Source organism: Labeo rohita, chromosome 9 (genome assembly GCF_022985175.1).
Source record: "Labeo rohita strain BAU-BD-2019 chromosome 9, IGBB_LRoh.1.0, whole genome shotgun sequence".
In the NCBI taxonomy this organism is placed as follows: domain Eukaryota; kingdom Metazoa; phylum Chordata; class Actinopteri; order Cypriniformes; family Cyprinidae; genus Labeo; species Labeo rohita.
The window spans coordinates 29,709,229-29,729,760 of record NC_066877.1 but is presented as its reverse complement, the minus strand read 5'-3'; the positions used below and the strand labels follow the sequence as shown (position 1 = coordinate 29,729,760).

The 20,532-nt window shown below is 33.7% G+C and overlaps 1 protein-coding gene across 3 annotated transcripts in view; it reads left to right on the top strand.

Moving 5' to 3' along the window:
• Positions 1–20,532, top strand: part of pde1a (phosphodiesterase 1A, calmodulin-dependent) — a 91,553-nt gene that overhangs the window by 55,750 nt on the left and 15,271 nt on the right. For all 3 annotated transcript variants that reach the window (XM_051120136.1, XM_051120135.1, XM_051120137.1), the window contains 6 exons: positions 5,827–5,940; positions 10,905–11,087; positions 15,577–15,643; positions 15,743–15,859; positions 19,269–19,409; positions 19,613–19,713. In XM_051120136.1, the coding sequence (XP_050976093.1) occupies positions 5,827–5,940; positions 10,905–11,087; positions 15,577–15,643; positions 15,743–15,859; positions 19,269–19,409; positions 19,613–19,713 (723 nt within the window). The remainder of the gene's footprint in view (positions 1–5,826; positions 5,941–10,904; positions 11,088–15,576; positions 15,644–15,742; positions 15,860–19,268; positions 19,410–19,612; positions 19,714–20,532) is intronic.

Genomic DNA, 20,532 nt, shown 5'->3' with positions numbered 1-20,532 from the left:
GATCTGTACACAATTCCTGGAAGCTGAAAACATCTCAGTTCTTGCATGGTCAGCATACTCACCAGACATGTCACCCATTGAGCATGTTTGGGATGCTCTGGATCGGCGTATACGACAGCGTGTTCCAGTTCCTGCTAATGTCCAGCAACTTCGCACAGCCATTGAAGAGGAGTGGACCAACATTCCACAGGCCACAATCAACAACCTGATTAACTCTATGCAAAGGAGATGTGTTGCACTGCGTGAGGCAAATGGTGGTCACACCAGATACTGACTGGGTTTTGGACCCTCCCAATACAGTAAAACTGCACATTTTAGAGTGGGCTTTTATTGTGGCCAGCCTAAGGCACACCTGTGCAATAACCATGTTGTCTAATCAGTGTCTTGATATGCCACACCTGAGGTTGATGGATTATCTTGGCAAAGGAGAAGTGCTCACTAACACAGATTTAGACAAATTTGTGAACAATATTTGAGAGAAATAGGCCTTTTGTGTACATAGAAAAAGTCTTAGATTTTTGAGTTCAGCTCATAAAAAATGAGGGGGAAAAACAAAAGTGTTGCGTTTATAATCTTGGTCAGTGTAGTAAGAGTTGTGTGGATTACTTGTAGATTATTGTGATGTTTATATAATCTATTTGGACTCTCATTCTGATGGCACCCATTCACCATTCCATTGGTGAGCAAGTGATGGAATGCTAAACTCACTGGAACTCATTGAAATCCACATTTGGTAAGGTTTCTGTCATTGTATGCTTATGTCATGAAGCATTTCATACTTCTGCTCTCAGTGTGTGTTTATGGAGTCCGGTAATTTGACAAAATCTTCACATTAAAAGAGCCGCGGTAGGAATGTCAGACACACATTTTCACAGGATCTTCCAAAGGTAATTCATTCTTTCCAGTCACATACTTGACAGACAAATTGCAGTGAATGCAAGAATGACTAGCTTGGCTTTGAAAGCAGTTTACCTTGAACATTTGCGTCATTTTCACATCAGATGTTATTCCGATCCACCCCAGACTACAATCAAAGTCAGACATCATCCCAGATCCTGTCGTGACTGGAATTGGGAATGGCAAGAGAATGAAGTCAGGTTAGACTTTCAGACTTCAGGAGACTCAACACAGACAAAAACAACATGCGCTGTATTCACTGCTGTTGCTTTCACTTAACTAGTGGTTTCATCTGTTTGTATTCCTGCTGTTGTTTGTCTTTCATCCTGTCATGGCGTTTTTCTGTGGCAGAGAGCCTCAGCCAGTTTGAGTTTAGGCGTACATGTTATCTGTCAATAGCACGCCGATGAAGAGGTGTTTATTCAAGTTGCTATGTTACAGACTACTGTCATAAACAAAAAATCGGGTGGGTGATTGAAAGCAGACATTAATCAGAGGACATTTAGCCATTTGGAGATTATCGTTCCATAGCTCTTCCCGCTTGGCTGATTAACAGAGGTGTTACGCACCCTTTTAGTGGAATACCCATATTAACTGAATGACAAGCTGTGCCAGTGTCAGCTATCAATCAGATAGTAGTTTCTTTTAAAGCTTTGGGTACCTGGCAAAGGATAAACCCCTTGTTTTTGTGCAGTGAGTGATTGACAGGTGAGTGGGTGGTACTTCAGTGTTGTCTGGGATTCATCAGAACAGATAAGCGTGTACCTCAGCACAGGTGTTTTCAACAACTTTCGAATGTTAAAGGGATAGTTCAGTGATAGTTCACCCAAAAATAAAAATTCTGTCATTGATTACTCACCCTCATGTCGTTCCAAACCTGCAAGACCTTTGTTCGTCTTTGAAACACAAATTAAGATATTTTAGATGAAATCCAAGAGCTTTCTGACCCTGCATAGACAGCATGTGAATGACACATTCAAGGCCCAGAAAGGTAGTAAGGACATTGTTAAAATAGTCCATGTGACATCAATGGTTCAACTGTAATTTTATGAAGCTATGAAAATGCTTATTGTGCACAAAGAAAACAAAAATAACTTTATTAAACAATTTCTTCTCTTCTGTATCAGTCTTCGCTGCACGTTCATGACAGTACCACGACGCATGCGTACAATGTAGAACGTTTATCTCTCTTAGTTAATCGTCTGTATATTCTGGTTGAAATAATGAACTTTTAACAATGTCCTTACTACCTTTCTGGGCTTTAAATGTGCCAGTTGTGTTGCTGTCTATGCAGGGTCCGAAAGCTCTCAATTTCATTAATAATTTCTAATTTGTGTATCAAGATGAACGAAGGTCTGAGTGACTAATTAATGACAGAATTTTAATTTTTGGGTGAACTATTCCTTTAAGATGTTTTGGATCACAGCATCTTACACAGCTGTTTAGCTGTGTTTAGTGTTGTGCAGTTTTAATGGGTTTCATTTGGGTTTTGTAAGTCTCTTATGCTATATTATCACCAAATCTTGTTCCAGTCATTTTATTAACTTGTTTTCTTTTGGTTAGCATTTGATAATGTGGGAACTGGTTAAGGTGAGGAAAGAATAAAAACTCAGTTTTTACAGTGAGCACTTAAAGCCTGTATGACTTTCTTCTGTGGAAGATTTTGGATTTATTTTCTGTCCATAGAATAAAAGGTAATGGGATCCAGTGTTGTTTGGACTTCAAAGTTCTTCAGAGTTTTTATTTTGCAGCAAGTCATACAGTGTTGAAACAACATGGGGGTGAGTAAATAATGACACAGTTTTCATTTTGGCTGAAATATCCCTTTAATATTAAGATATTATTCTAGGTGTCAGAGACAATTGTGTCCCCATTTGTTGTCAGACAGCTGATTGTGATTGAGATTTTGTTACAGAACTGCCTTTACTCAATCCCATCCAGAGTATTTAAAGATGACCTCCACACCAAAAGCAAAACAACACTTTAATAATGCTGGTTTAAAAACCACCCAACTTGGGATTTTTGGCAACCCAGCGCTGGGTAAATATTGGACAGAACACATGCTGGATTATTTTGACCCAGCTGGTTAGGTTAAATGTTTTTACCAAACATGCCGAGTTGTTTTATTTAAGTCAACTATTGTTTAAAAATTAATATATTACTGGCTTAAAATGGGCTCAAATCACACACACACAATTGTAGAGGCAACAGCAAAAATCAAAAGATGAACATTTATTATTAAGCAGCTAAAGCCATGGACAAAAATATAAGACAGTTGAATTTATTTGGGTGAATACAGCATAGTTTACAATATTACATACCATTAAACTTGTTTAACAGTCATTTTAGAAATAACAAATGTAACGTTGTGATTACAGGTAGCATTTTAATTTAAGTGTATTCAACCATCCTCTGTAATCACTTGTAGCTGAAAGATGCCGTGACTGACTCCATAACATGCCCATAAACAAACAGTACTGACATTAGAGAACATATTTTAACATCAAATTAAATTTAATTCAGTATTACAATGAATAAAGTCAATTTATGTTATCCAAGGCAAAAGGCTTGCGACGAACGACTGCTGCTGACGCAGCTGACTGACAACAAACTTTTATGTAGCTGAAGAAGTGCACGGTGGCACTGAGAACTGTTTTCTCCTGTAGAGGACGCAAAAAGCCCACTCTCTGACTGTAACTCAACAGCTGGGTTTTTTCGTCGTAGACGGGCTCAAACCAGTGGTAGGGTAGAAAAAATAACTCAGCATTAAAAATAACCCAACAGCTTATTTACAGAAAAACTACCCAGCACCTGGGTAAACATATTTTAAATAACCCAACAAAATGACCCAACAGGCTGAACCCAGCATTTGGGTTAAAAAAAAAAAAAAATAACCCAGCATTTTTTAGTGTGTAGAAAAACAACCCAGCACCTGGGTAAAAATATTAAAAACAACCCAATAAAATGACCAAACAGGCTGAACCCAGCATTTGGGTTAAAAAAAAATAACCCAGCATTTTTCAGAGTGTAAAAATATTAAAAACAACCCAATAAAATGACCCAACAGGCTGAACCCAGAATTTGGGTTAAAAATAAAATAACCCAGCATTTTTAGAGTGTAGAAAAACAACCCATAACCTGGGTAAAAATATTAAAAATAACCAAATAAAATGACCTAACAGGCTGAACCCAGCATTTGGGTTAAAAAAAAAAATAACCCAGCATTTTTCAGAGTGTAAAAATATTAAAATCAACCCAATAAAATGACCCAACAGGCTGAACCCAGCATTTGGGTTAAAAAACAAATAAATAATCCAGCATTTTTTAGAGTGCAGAAAAGCTACCCAGCACCTGGGTAAAAATATTAAAATCACCCCAATAAAATGACCCAACAGGCTGAATCCAGCATTTGGGTTAAAAAAAAAAAAAAAAAAAAACAGCATTTTTTTTTTTTAGAGTGTAGAAAAACTACCCAGCACCGGGGTAAAAATGTTAAAAACAACCCAATAAAATGACCCAACAGGCTAAACCCAGCATTTTGGTAAAAGAAAAAAACAGCATGTTTTAGAGTGCACGACCAGAGTTTTCTTCTGTTTGTTACCCTAACAGCCTGATCAACGGTTTGTCTGCATGGGCTTGATCGTCCGGTTAGAAGTGTGTTTCTGACAGCTCCTCCTTAAGACTCGACATCAGATCTGAGCTTTGACGGATTATGGACAAAAAGCTTGAAAAAGTCCTTGAAACAGATGAAAGCACATTCTTCTCTTCATAATATAAGGTGTATGTGAGTGTGAAATTGCAGTCCTAGTTCATATATTTCTTTTCTCCTAGAAAACAATGTTATTAAACAAAGCATATAGAAATTTCTTCTAAAAATACCGTTATCTCACATTTGTCTCCTCTAAAGTTTCAAAAGAAATCTCAACAATGTCTCAAACTGAACTCGTAGTTTTTGAACTCTTATTCTTATTTCTTATTGAATGAAAGACCAATGATCTGAGCTCCTCTATTTTTCTTTAATTTCTCAAAAGTCATTGTTAAAGAATTTTTTATTAACAGCTGCTTTAAGAGAATCATTTAAGAGACCAAGTTGATATATTATGTTGAGGTTTCGGTGGAGTCATGTTTTATTTTTATATATTTTTGTGCTTTCATCTTGTTGCACTATGTAAATCATTCTACGCTATCATTTTTCAGGAGCGATAAGAGGGATATTGTTCAAAAAACAAGGAATGGGAGGCAGTGTGTGATTGGATTACATGGAATTCATTACTGTCAAATGTTAACTTTGTTTTTTTGACCTACATATTTACGGGGTTACCTCACATTAACTCTGCCAAGATATTTGCTTTGCTTATTAAAAAAAAAAGTCTTATTGTGAGTGCCATGAGAGATTAACTGAGCGTAGCCTTTTGGCTCATGAGATGTGATGATTAAGATGCTGATGAACTGTAATCTTTTATTTTATATGTTTAACGCTCTTTGTTTTCTTGTGGGTGTGGAATTGGCAGTGTCTGTCTCATTTATCCATTTCATTTCTTTTATACAACAGACTGTGTTCTCCTGTGTCAAGGATAGATATCTCTTTGTGCGTGTTTATTGTAGGCTTTCAAGGAAAAATTCACACAGCAGTGAAAATTTTATCATCATTACACACCCTTGTGTCATTCCAAACCCATATGACTTTCTTTCAGAGCTGCTCTTTTCTATGAAAATAGATGGTGATTTGAGTTCAGAGTCAAACTCTGAACATCTCTGTTTGTGTTTCACAGAAGAAAGAAAATAATACAGATATGAGGTTGAATAAATGATGTAAAAATGTGAACTATTTCTGTAACCGACAGTGGAATGTCAACGAATAACACCAATGCTTTCAGATCAGACGTGGAATTTTCCTGAATTGAAACTGTGACTGTTGTTTTCTTTCAGATTGAGATGTCTGGTGAAGCAGCTGGATAAGGGGGAGGTGAATGTCGTAGATCTGAGGAAAAACATTGAATATGCCGCGTCGGTTTTGGAAGCCGTGTACATCGACGAAACTAGGTAAGTGAAGCAGTGGAAAAGAAGTTACACTCCTTTGTTCTTTAGACAATATATGCCGCTTGAGATTCATTTTAAATTTTAATCACTGGTGGCTGGTGACAGCAAAACACTTTGTAAACAAAGTCAAAATTCTGTGCAGCTGCAGTACAGTATAGGACTGTTGGCTATGTAAGTGTTTAGGTTATAAATAAGATCCGTCATTACTTGATGAATGCATTTGATCCAGTCACTTTGATTTTGGCTCATGAATTCATTAAATCTTTGAATGGGTTGTAATGTCATTGTAAAATGTCACTTACTATTACACACATATCAGTTCAGCTTCTACTAGCGATTTATAACACTACACTGAAAAAAACAAACAAAAAGCAATTGACTTTGAAACCATTTTCACTCAGAAATATGAACCAAGCAAGTAAGTGAAATTTTACTACTAAAATACTACTAAAATAGTATTTTAGCAACTCCAGTAAAATTTGTTTTATTTACTTAATTTTTTAAAAGGATTTTAACAGTTCAGCTTTATAATTATTTGTGATTTTAGACATTTTAATGAACATATGATTCATCGTTCTTGATTTTCCTTGATCCATCAAGTTTTTAAAAGAAAGTAATGCTTTATTTCAGCAGAGATGTGTTAAATTTCACAAAACCCACACAATCACACAAAAACTTGTACATTATTCAAATAAATGAAGTTTTTATTCATCAAAGAATCCTAAATTTTTTTCACAGTTTCCACAAAATATTAAGCAGCACAACTGTTTTAACATTGGTAATAATAAGATTTTTGTTGATGATTTCTGAAGATATTTAGCTTTGCATCACAGGAATAAATTACGTTTTAAAATATGTTAAAAATAGAAAACAGTTATATAAAATTGTAATAACTTTTCACAATATTACAGATTTTACTGAGCATAATAGATGACTTTAAAAAAATATATGAAACCTACTTTTAACATTTATCTTTTGTTTTACATTCTTATTTTTTATTATTTCTGAAAATATTCAGTTATGCATCACAGAAATAAATTACATTTTAAAATATAATAAAATTGAATTTTATATTAAATTGTAAGATTTCACAATATTACTGATTTTACTGAGCATAAGAGACTTCTTTCAAAAAATAAAAATATAAAAATATAAAAACCCACTTTTAACAGCTATCTTTGATTTGTTTTACGTTCTAGTTTGTAATTTTATTCAAATGCAATTAATACTAATGCATTCTCAGTTGTTTGAGAGTAAAATTCTAAAATATGGGACAAACGGCATCCTATAGTTCTGCCTTATGCAGCTGATCTGTCTTATATTCTAGTTTCATGATTTTTAACATTTCTTTCTTCCCATTTAAGGATGTCTAGTTTTCTTCTAGATGATCGTAACTGTTTTTACTTTCGTGGAGCCCATGGGAAAGATGCAACATGTATAAATGCAATGAGTCTCATTGCATGACTCTCTCTGAAGAATTTCTCATCTAGTTCACCCTTTTTTTGTACAAGTATTCTCATCCCTATCTCCAGCAGTTAGCAGGAGGTGTTTCACATTCGTCTGAAGAGTATTCTTGTTCAGCTCGCTCCCCGCGGAAGCGAGCCGCACAGTTAGCCGACAGAATTGCACGTCCCATGGGCCCTCGATCCTAATTAACCGAGACCTAGAGCTCTGTCGCTCTGTTGTGCTTCAGATTGGCGTGTACAGAGCGCCAGCGTTGTCCCACTAGAGCCCTGACAGCCTTTCGTTTGATGGGCTTGTGTTTAGACAGACTCGGCTATGGCTAATTACGTTTTCCTAATGACAGGCACAGGATGTATTTCCATGGTAGCAGCTTTGAGCAATTTTAGCTTGTTACTGGAACTCGGTGAATATTTGTTATGATAACATGTCGCATTTCCTGCGCCGGTCGGGCTTCCTACGTAAGACTGAGCAATAACAGTCACTATTCTTTCTGCCGCATTCATTTCTCAGGAAAAGCTTATTTATTTAATCTTATGCTGGTTGCTTAAGGTACTTCAGCGTTGAATACCGGCTTTCTCTCCAATAGAGCGAGGGCAGGATGAGTCACGGCACTGTGAGAAAATGAGCAAGTGGCTGTGGAGACGTTTTCTTGCTTTCTGTCTGCACGTACTCGTAAACAGCACCTTCAGTTCAGAACATCACACAGGTGTGGAACTGCATTCGGGTTTATTGGAACCAAAATTGAAAAGATATATACTACTACATATAAAAGTATAAAGATATTTTATAATACTACAATACTAATATAAGACTAAGAAAGTGCAAGTAAGTCAAACGCTGTTTACAAACAAAAAGATACAACGATGTCGGACGATTCTGAAGTTGTAGGAGAAAATAAGATGGAGTTTTTCGCCATACTCTAACTTTTTTTAGCCAGAGTACACAGACGAACTTAGACGAACTTGGACTTTTGAGTCTCGTTCAGCAAAATGCACAAATCTTTTTTCGAGTCATTTCGTTCATTTTAGCGAACTATAATTAAAATGTTATGTGTTACTTTCCTAACACATCTACTGCTTACACAAACGTTGATCACACTACAAACAAGACAAAACTATAATGCTATAAGAAACAGAAAAGATTAATTCATTGTTTACCTGGGTCTTCATTGTACATTGATTTGATTAGTTGATTAGTTGATTAATTAGTTAATCTCTCAAGTCTTCGGGTTCGAGTCGTCTATAGGATGTTGCGCAAATGCGCATGCGCAACTGAACGAATCACTCCACGAGACAACTTGTTCTTTCCGAGTCACATTAAAGATTCATTCAAAATGAACGAATCGTTCAAGAACGACCCATGACTAATCGATAGATAGATAGATTTTTTTTATTTTACAGATTTTAATTACTGTAATAATGATTTGTAGATACCTTATAATGTATATTATATAATATTATACATTTCATTAATTTTTTGTAATAATGAGAATATTTTCAGTCTCTCTAATATTTTTTTTTTATAAATAAAACATATTTTAGGCCTTTTTTTTTTTACACATTCTCATTACTGTAATCTTTTTTTTTTATCAAATAAAACCATGAGGTGTAAATACTTTATAATGCATAATATAATGTATAATATATAATTATTTAATTTATTTTGTTATTTATTTAGTATTTCAAGTTTATTAAAATACTTAAATACTTTATAATGTATAATATATAATTTATATGTTTATTTAATTTATTTCCCTAAATAAATTATGAAGCATGAACATATACTGTAGGGCCATTAAGGTTGATTGATTGATTGATTGATTGATTATTTATTACAGATTCTCATTACTGTAATATTTTTTTTTTTTACATCAAGTACAATGATGTGTAAATACTTTGATGCATAATATATAATATTATATATAATATAATCTATAATATAGAATTATTTTATTTACTTTGTTGTTAATTTAGTTTTTAAAGTTTATTGTTTTAATATTTAAAGTTTAATTATTTATTTATTTATTACAGATTCTCATTACTGTCATCTTTTTTTTTACATCAAATACAATGTGTAAATACTTCATAATGCATAATATAATATATATAATATATAATTTTATTTATTTTGTTGTTTATTTAGTATTTTAAAGATTATTGTTCTAGTATTTAAAGTTTATTAAACTACTTTTAAAAAAAGTTATAATGTAAAATGTATGATTTATTTGTTGTTTATTTAGTATTTAAAGTTTCAATTCTCTTTTTTCAAATAAATCATAATGTGTATACTATAGGGCCATTAAGATTTTTTTACATTTATTTATTTATTTATTACAGATTCCCATTACTAATTTTTTTTTATACAAATACAACCATGATGTGTTATTACTTTATAATTTATAATATATATTTATTTTATCTATTTGTTGTTATTTTACGCTCTTTTTTACAATATGTAATATAACTTAACGGTGTGTAAGCAAAAATCCTGAGTTTTCATGTGTATGCCTTTAAATGCAAATGAGCTCCCACTTTAGATAGTCCGGCAAGAAAACTGGGCAATCTCACGCAGTCAAAATGTCATTTTGTGTTTCTAAATTATGCAGACGGTGAGCGTTTTTGGGATAAAACGAACAACATAGCTCTGCTCCGTGTCAATACAGACAGCGACAATGGTAATTTTAGCCACATTAGCTATACAGCATGCTGACAGGCACATCCAGAAATGCGATTTAGAATTACAAAGGAAAACATATTTTTGAACCATTAAGATTTTTTTATTTTTTTTTTAATTTCGAGTCTTACTGTTCCAAAAAATGGGGTTTATTTTTAATTTTTTTTTACAAGGAAAATATATACTTTTTCCCCCCTTTTGACTTAGGTGTGAAATATGACTGGGACATATTCCTGACAGGCTTTGTGAGACTCACCCTATTACAACCCACGTACAAAGCCAAAAATATAACTTCTATATGCAGTATTCTTAATCTTTACACATCAGTTATTGCACATTCCAGTGATTGTAACACCCACCAACGCACATTTGAATGTAGGCTGCAGCCTTCTCTGGGTTTTCCAGCTCTGTACTTCAAATTTTCACTGATGTTTTCTGATAGTGTCACTAGAGCACAGATTCCCCGTTGACCGATATAGGTCGACCACATGCTGATATAGGTCATCCAGACTATAGGTTTTCAATTACCAAAGCTGATATCAAGAGAAAAGTGCTGACAGATGATTTATTGGTGATAGATGTATATATGATGAAATGATTTGCGCACAAAATTCTGAAGTTTAAATATTTGAAAATGATCAATTTAGTTAGCTTAGGATCAATTAAATAAAAAAAAAACAGCAGCCAAATAACTAGATTGCACACTCTTCTCTTGCACATACTAACATATAATATTTATCTTGGTAAAGGTCATGCTGTAGGCTCTTCACAGCAGCTGCTGTAAGCTCTTTGTAGTAATATCCTCTGTGAAAATGTTTGTTGTTCTCCAGGCGGCTTCTGGACACAGAGGATGAGCTCAGTGATATCCAGGCAGACTCTGTGCCAATGGAGGTGCGAGATTGGCTGGCCTCCACCTTCACCAGGAAGATGGGAGTGGTGCGCAGACGGCCAGAAGAGAAGCCCCGGTTCCGCAGCATCGTTCACGCCGTTCAGGCTGGGATCTTTGTTGAACGGTATCTATTCTGTTTGTTACCTAAGAGTTGGTGCGTTCACCATAATCATGACCAGAGTTCATGATAGTTCAAATATTCCAATATTCAAATGAAAAATAGAACATTCTAAATCAGTTACTTGGGTTCCATCTTAAACAAGATATTTCCTTTTAAAAAGGCTGCTGCCTAGTTAGGCTGCTCACTAGGTTTTGAGACAGAGCCTTTGTTTTACCGTTTTACGTGCTGCCTCTAAGTGAGCTTAAATCATACAGACAGTCCCATTTCACAGACCTGTCCGTTTTTTTCCTGCTAACTGGGAAAATGTCTACAAAGATTACCGGCACGTAAGACACACTTAAGGGCTTGTTCTGCATAATCTTTTCCAGTAACTGAAAATGAATGTCTCGATCCATTCCATTTGCATTGCAGCCGTCCTCTCTGTGGCATGTACCCTCAAGTCTGAGCAATGCGCGCGAGCCGCCTCCCTCTTACACAGGCAGAGCTCCTCATTTCCATGGAAACTCATTCAGAATGTCATAGACACCTGTTGAGCTTGAAGCGCTGATCACCAGGTGATATCGAACGCATGTTAGAGACCCTATTAATGATGCAAGACAACCAAATGATCCAAAATATCTGTTATTTTGAGGTAAATCCACTTAAACTCCATTACTTAAGCTTTACATGTACATTTAAATACCATAATTTCATTAAAGGAGAAGTCCACTTTCAAAACAAAGATTCACATATAATGTACTCACCCCCTTGTCATCCAAGATGTTCATGTCTTTCTTTCTTCAGTCATAAAGAAATTATGTTTTCTGAGGAAAACATTTCAGCATTTTTCTTCATATAATGGACTGATATGACGCCCCGATTTTGAACTTTCAAAATGCTGTTTAATTGCGGCTTCAAACGATCCCAAATGCGATTGTAAATGATCCCAGCTGAGGAAGAAGGGTCTTATCTAGCATAACGATCGGTTATTTTCATAAAAATAATACAATTTATATACTTTTTAATGTCAAACACTCGTCTTGGTTTTCTCTGCCTAAACTGTTTTTGTTCCGGGTCATGACAGTTAGGGTATGTCAAAAATCTCATGTTCTCCCTCAACTTCAAAATTGTCCTATATCGCTGTTTTGCCTTTTTTGTTGAGGGTGTTTAATCTTTTTTGCCTGTTTACTTTGCAAAAACTGGGTGCAAAACTTCTGCAGCGATGTAGGATGATTTTTAAATGATTTTTGAAGTTGAGGGAGAAAATACGATTGGAGTTTTTCAATATACCCTAACTGTCTTGAGTCAGAATGCACAGAGTTCAGGCAGAGGAAGACAAGATGAGCGTTTGAGATTAAAAAGTATTTAAATTGTATTTTTTAAATTAAAATAACCGATTGTTTCGTTAGATAAGACCCTTCTTCCTCAGCTGGAATCGTTTACAACCGCATTTGGGATCCTTTGAAGCCACATTTAAATTGCATTTTGGAAGTTCAAAATCAGGGCACCATATCAGTCCATTATATGAAGAAAAATGCAGAAATTTTTTCCTCAAAAAACATAATTTCTTCACGACTGAAGAAAGAAAGACATGAACATCTTGACAAGGGGGTGAGTACATTATATGTGAATGTTTGTTTTGGAAGTGGACTTCTCCTTTAACTGGCGTAATGTTGTTAACCAACATATTGAAGTACTGAAATCTCTTTTGAACCTTTGTAATATACTGATAACCACCAAAGCAGGTTGTGATGAGAACGTCACATGATGAAATAAAGCCCATCACAAGCAGCTTTTAAATACGAACATATATATATAGAAGGTGCACAGTGTCATTCACACAAACACTAAACATCACCATGGTAACACACATGTAACTGAAATAATGCAATAAACATTCATTTAACAACATTAGATGTAACATACAACTCTAATGTACAAAACTGATAAGAAAAAACTAAGAAAAAACATAGTCATTTTAGCAACAACAACAACAAAAAAACATTAAATTTGAAATGTAAATTCCATTTGAAAATTCCATTGGCAGGAAATTCTGGGAAAGTCAATTTACAGTTATATACTGTAAATTTTATGTTTGTTTTTTTCCACTTTGAAAAACAGTATAGTACCGTAAAATTACATCCAATGTCCAGTACAGTTTTTCACCATGTATTGTAGGAGAATTTACCGTTAACCATTTAACAGGATTTTACTGTATAATTTTTAGTCTTTTACCGTTAAATTCACGGTCATTTTTTACAATGTAATATAAACAACAACAAATAGCTAATTTCTCTGTAAGAGAGGGTTCATAAGCGCTGAACGCCCTTTGATGCCCTGGAGCTCACATCTTCAAAAACATTGCAACAAATTTTCAAATAGAAGTTATCTTTATTAACAAACTGCCTATTTTAAGTCTAAACAAGTACATTATCACCTTAAAACTCCTAAAACTACATCTTGTGACACAAAACAGTATTATTTATAAAATTATAGTAGATTTGAGCGTCCGCCGTGACACTTGCTGTAAGAAATACTGCAAGCGGAGTGATTCAAACTGTGAAACGGATGGAGTTCTGATATCACTAGAATATCACACTCCTCTCAGCCAATCAGATTCAAGGACCAGAAAGAACTGTTATATATGGGCCATTCTGCAGAACTGGTTTAAAGTCAGAGTTGGAAACATCTTGAAAATCATGTCTTTTTCTACAAATTTTGTATCTATGCAGATTGTACAATATCTAAGGTACACATTAATTAATAGTAGTTAGTAGTTAATTCTAATATTGTATTTTCAGAAAGTTCTGGAATATATTTCCTCTCCCCAAATTTGTCACTACTGAAACATAATAATATATACTGTAATTTAATAAAAAGGGCTATATTGACCTATTAAGATTTTGTTTACATCTACCTTGTAAATATATTTTTTGCTTTTTTATTATAAAATTTTTAAAGGTAAATCAATAGCAATTACAATTTTAACAATATTTCAAGTGTGATTTATGAGATTTGTTGAATTTCGAATCCAATTTTTCTTTGTAAAAATAAAGTTGATCATACTGATTTCAAAGTTAAGAATTCATTAGTTTGAAGATACATTGAACCAAACGCTATCATAACATCTTAGTTGATAATTCAGTATACTTTCACTTTTTTAAAAAATCAAAAAGATATTTTTTAAAAGCAATGGAATAAAAAAAAATTCTATATTGTTTAAAATTTTAATTTAGGGGTTAAGTTTCAGGATGGCCACCTCCCAGTTGAAAGTACCTGAAAAAAGCTGATTTTATATATATTAAGCTTACTGATATTTTAAATATTTTTGTGGGTTTCAATAGATAATAGAATGATCTTAATAAACATGTAAAATTTAAATACTTAAATGCTTTTTAAATTTTGTAGAATGGTATATATAGGCCTATATATTATAGTATTATCATAATTTTTTAAATAATTTTAGCAGACAAGATTGAATGATTTAGTTTTCCAGTAGAATGATGTCACTTCCTAGAGGATGACATCATGAAGGAACTGTTATAATAATGTATTGTTATAAAAATCATATTACAAAAGCCTAGTGCTAGATGACATATCATAATAACTATTTATTTAAAATAAATGATAAAATAAAACTAAATATGATTTCAGAGTTCATTATTTTACTGAATATAACAATACTGAAAGGAGACATAAAAATGTTCTGCATAGTGTGAACCTGTTCATTTTCCATTATTAGGATTTATCAGCAAGAGCCAAGTTAATAAGAACACTGGAACTGGATTTGATCACTATGTACTATTATTTTGGAATCTGGACAGTGTGAAGTAACATGACATTTTAAGTGCTTTTCCAGTCTCATTAAAAAAAGGAAAGTTTTAGTGTTATGTCCTGCTTTTTCTTTATGTTGAATCCCACTTGAATGTACTTGAGACTAGAGGGGAATCAAGGTTCGGTCAACCACATGCAGATGCATCACTACTGAATTTATTGCCGCTGTCAAAATCCAAAAAGTCCAGTGTTGTTTCTGTGGTTTTATCCCTGTATGTAATATCCTCTCCTCCTCATCTTTTAAACACTTCTGTAAAGCACCATTTATACTCCAGACCTTAGTAAAACCTTCCTGATTGTGATTAACAATTTAATGGTCTTATATAATGCCACTTACAGTGTAAGCTTAAAGAGTTCATATCATTTCTGTAAATGTAGAACAAGAAAATGTATACTTTAGATTAAAGTTTCTCACCATTTGAATCAACTTTAGCTTATACTGGTTCATTTTACATAATGTGACATACTTTGCATGCATAAAAGAACGAGCAAAATGCTTTTTAAAATAGTTTCAGATGGAGTATGCGGCACCACAGGACATCAGCTTTAAAAAACTATTTAATTTCAACTATTTGAATGCAATTTTTACAAACTGTACTGAAATTTATCTTGTTAAAAATAAGTTCTCAGCAGTAGTCATAGGGGAAAAAAAGACTGAAATTATGTTTTGTGTTTGCAGAATGTACAGAAGAACATCCAATATGGCAGGGTTGACCTATCCACCATCTGTAATTACAGCTTTAAAGGTACACATTATCTTTACAATAGACTATAACCTGACTTTGGTTTGTTTCCTTTAAGTTTTATGTCGGCCACCTACTCATAGAAGTGTTTCTCTTTTTCAGGATGTTGATAAATGGTCATTTGACGTCTTCACGCTTCAGGAGGCGAGTAGTGAACACGCTCTGAAGTTCCTGGTGTATGAACTGCTCACCAGATATGACCTGATCAGCCGCTTCAGGGTATGAGAGACTGTGAAAACCAGACACACACCAAAACTGTGATATTACACATATTACTTACCTGTGATACTGACTCATACTCCCATAGGGAAAATACCATGCTGCCACTGAATAAAATTAAATCTGTCATTTACCTACCCTTATATCATTTCAGCCTTTCAGACTTTACGTGTTCCTTTTACCATGCTCCATAAGACTTTCAAACTCCAAAAAGAACACCAAAGAACCTTATAGAATATCCTGAAGGTAGCCATGGTAGTCATTCAGTTTTGTGAATCACATCAAATGTTTCACTCAAAAAATGGTTTGTTGACAAGTGATTCAAGATGGTGCCAAGAACTGAGGACTTTATTTCCAAAGTTCTTTATAACCGAATCAATTTGAGTCGTTCAGTTTTGCAAATCAGATCATATGTTTCGACTCGAATAATGGTTCTTTATAATGGAATCAATTTGATTCACAGAGTCATTCAGTTTTGTGAATCAGATCATATGTTTCGACTCAAATAATGGTTTGTTGACAAGTAATTCATGATGGTGCCAAGAATTAAAGACTTTATAACTCAAGTTCACTATAACAGAATCAGTTAGATTCACTGGGTCATTCAGGTTTGTGAATCACATCAAATGTTTGACTCAAAAAATGGATTGTTTACAAGTAATTTACAATGATGGCAAGAATTAAAGACTTTATAACCAACGTTCTCTATAACTGAATCAGTTTGATTTACTGAGTCATTCAATTTTGTGAATCAGATCAAATGTTTCAACTCAAATAGTGTTTTGTTGACAAGTAACTCATGATGATGCTAAGAATTGAGAACTTTATAGCCTAATCAAAGTTCTCTATAACCGAATCAATTTGATTCACTGAGTGATTCAGTTTTGTGAATCAGATCAAATGTTTCGACTCAAAATAATGGGTCTATGACAAGTAATTCATCATGGTGCCAAGAACTGAGGAGTTTATAACCAAAATTCTCTATAACCGAATCAGTTTGATTCACTGAGGTATTCAGTTTTGTGAATCAGATAAAATGTATTAAATTAAATAATGGTTTGTTGACAAGTAATTCATGATTGTGCCAAGAATTGAGGACTTTATAATCAAAGTTCTCTATAACCGAATCAATTTGATTCACTGAGCCTTTCAACTTTGTGAATCAGATCAAATGTTTAGACTCAAATAATGGTTTTCTATAACTGAATCAGTTTTTTTCACTGAGTTATTCAGTTTTGCGAATCAGATCAAATGTTTAGACTCAAATAATGGTTTTCTATAACTGAATCAGTTTTTTTCACTGAGTTATTCAGTTTTGCGAATCAGATCAAATGTTTCGACTCAAATAATGGTTCGTTGACAAATAATTGTTGGTGACAAGGGTCTTAAGATTCGCAGTGAATGGCAAATGAAATTATACTGTGTATCATTGACAAAAAGCTATCATTTGTCATCAAAAGACTTGGAATATAATGCATGAGTAATAATTAGTTTTATAATATGCTTATGGTTCTTTTGCTTCATTTTCAAAGCTTAAAACCTTCAGACTCCATTCTTTGTGACTGCATAGAGAAAAGTAACAAGCTCATCAAATAATTTTCTATTTGCATTCAGTGGAAGAAAGCAACTCACACAGGTTTGAAATGGCTTGAAAGTGAGTTGTTATGTGAGCTGTTTCTGTAATATATAATGATTTCATCTTTTTGGAATCACGCTTTTTTCTAAACCAAAGCTGACAGTGTCTCCAAAGCATGCATGTTTTTTTCCCTGTAACAGGAGATTTATATGTGATATACGTCGTCTGACATTTTCCATCTGTGCTCTTTCGTTGTTTTTCACCATTGTGTCAGCTCTCATCACTTCTTACCCTTTTCACAAGCGCGGTGACGACAGACTCTGAACTCACACACACAGAGCCTCATGATTACAATGTAAATGCAAGAGACACATGTTGCCTGTATTTGGGTTTAGGTGGTCAGGTATGAAGTCCCTTCTCTCCGAGTGATTACAAATGGATATAACGCTCCTGCAAATGCGTCCCTTACACTTCGGTTCCCTGTAACATGCTCCATTAATCTGCTGTGGCAGGAAATTTAAGGCCTCACACTGCAGCCTGAAACCCCTTTCTATGTCTCTAGTAGGGTTGGAAATCAAGAGCTAGTTCCATTTAAAAAAAAAATAAAAAAAATACTAATACAGTATATATATATTTATATTATTTCACTTTTAGTTTTAGTAATATTACTACATCATTTTAAACTTTTTAATTTACTTTCCAGTGCAACATTTTCATTTAATGTTTTGCTTCTGCTTTTATATTTTTAGATTTTATATTATATTTAATTGCAAAAAAATGTTTAAGATTTTTAGTCCTAGTTTTAGTTAACAATAACAATGTTAGTATATTTTAGTACAGCATTCCATCCACCTTGGTGAAAGAATGCAGATGTTCAAGACAGTGTTTCCTAGCCCCACAACCCCCCCCCCCCCCCCCCCCCCAAAAAAAAAAAGAAAAGAAAAAGATTTATAGTTTGCATTATGAATTTAATGTAATGATGAAGGAACATAGGGTGCAAAAAGACTCATAAATAATTCAAACATGACAAAGAAAAAAATGAACAACATGAAAACTTGTTTTTGCCTCAAACTAAAAAGTGAGAGAAAGTAAAAAAAAAAAAGAGAAGAAAACCAAACAACAAACAAATAAATAAATAAATGTAATTAAAATAACATTGTGAGATACAAGGGTTTTAATTATGAGATGTAAAGGCACAATTACGATAAATTAATATAAAGTTGCAATTGTGAGATATCGTGAAAAATATTTTAAAATGGCAGTTTTTGTGTTAAAAAAAGACTCACAAACAGTTGCAATTCATGCATTGCTGAAGCATTGCCCAAGTTATTTTATTTATGAAAATAATTGATATTGCACTCCTGATGTTGGCGATTTAAATTAGTGATTACTATCTAGTTGTTCATCTGACAACATGTATACTACCTGCCAAAGGTTTGGGGTCTTTCATATTTTTTGTATTGTTTTAAAAAAAGACTATTATTCTCACAAAGCCTGCATTTATTTGATTACATTTAAAATAACTGTTTTCTATTTTAATCTAATAAAAAGTATATATATATTCCTGTGATGGCAACTAAATTTTCAGCATCATTATTCCAGTCTTCAGTGTCACATGATCCTTTAGAAATCATTCTAATATGTTGCTCCTCACGAAACTATTCTTATTAATAATGTCTAATAATGCGAAAACTGTGTTTTTCAGGATTCTATGGTGAATCCTTGCTGAATAGTTGTATTAATTACAAAATAAAATAAAATTCTGTCAGACGTCCTGATTCCTTTTGTTGTACTCTAGTTTTGTAACTGTGATTGTTGTTGTTCTCTGTGCAGATACCAGTGTCCTCCTTGGTGTCATTTGTGGAAGCTCTGGAAATAGGCTACAGCAAGCACAGAAACCCCTACCACAATCTGATCCACGCTGCCGATGTCACGCAGACGGCACACTATCTGATGCTACACACTGGCATTATGGTGAGTGAACGCTCAGTGAATTGTGCATGCATGTCTCGCACAGACAAACAAATATGACATCTGTTTGTAGCCGATACGAGCTGAACGCCTGAGGTCCTAACTTACAGGTTAATATAGGCAGCTGTTAAAATTTATTTTGATGATGTTGAATCATGGTGATGATGATTATTTGGGTAATGGCTGACTGGTTTGCTCTCCCACAGCACTGGCTCACTGAACTGGAAATATTGGCCATGGTGTTTGCTGCTGCTATCCACGACTTTGAACACACTGGAACGACCAATAACTTCCACATCCAAACCAGGTGTGTTATTGACCATAAGAAGCAGACAGCAGTCTCAAGTGTCCCAATTTGAATTAGGCTGCCTTAAAGGAATAGTTCACCCAAAAATTAAAAATTTCACCCTCAGGCCATCCGAGATGTAGATGAGTTTGTATCTTCACCAGAACAGATTTGGAGAAATGTAGCATTACATTACAGCAGTGGATCCTCTGCAGTCAATGGGTGCCGTCAGAATGAGAGTTCAAATATTTAAAACATCTTAATGTGTAATTTATTTCTTATGAACACTTACAAAGCTTTTTACTTCACAAGATGTTAATTGATAGACTGGGGTAGAGTGGATTACTTGTGGATTATTGTGGTTATTATCAGTTGTATGGACTCGCTTTCTGACGGCACCCATTCACTGCAGAGGATCCACTGATGAACAAGTGATGTAATGCTAAATTATCCAATCTTTTATCCAAAGATTTATCCAAATCTGTTCAGATGAACAAACAAACTCGTCTACATTTTGGATTAATGTAGCTTAGTCATCTACAGCAAATTTTTATGAAAATGTAGACATAAGCAAGCTAATATTTAGTAAATGAAATGCTTGTTTCTTAGTGTAAATGAAATCATATGTTGATTATATATTTCAGTGTTAAATTTGATATATATTTTTTTTTTCTTAATGTTTTAAAACAAACACACACGCACACATATATACACACACACACCATGAACTTTTATTTGTATAAATAGAAATATATACCCAATTAAAAAAAAATATTTATTAATAATCAAAATTATGGAAAAGTTACTGTAAAAGTTAGTTACAATTTGTTTATATATATA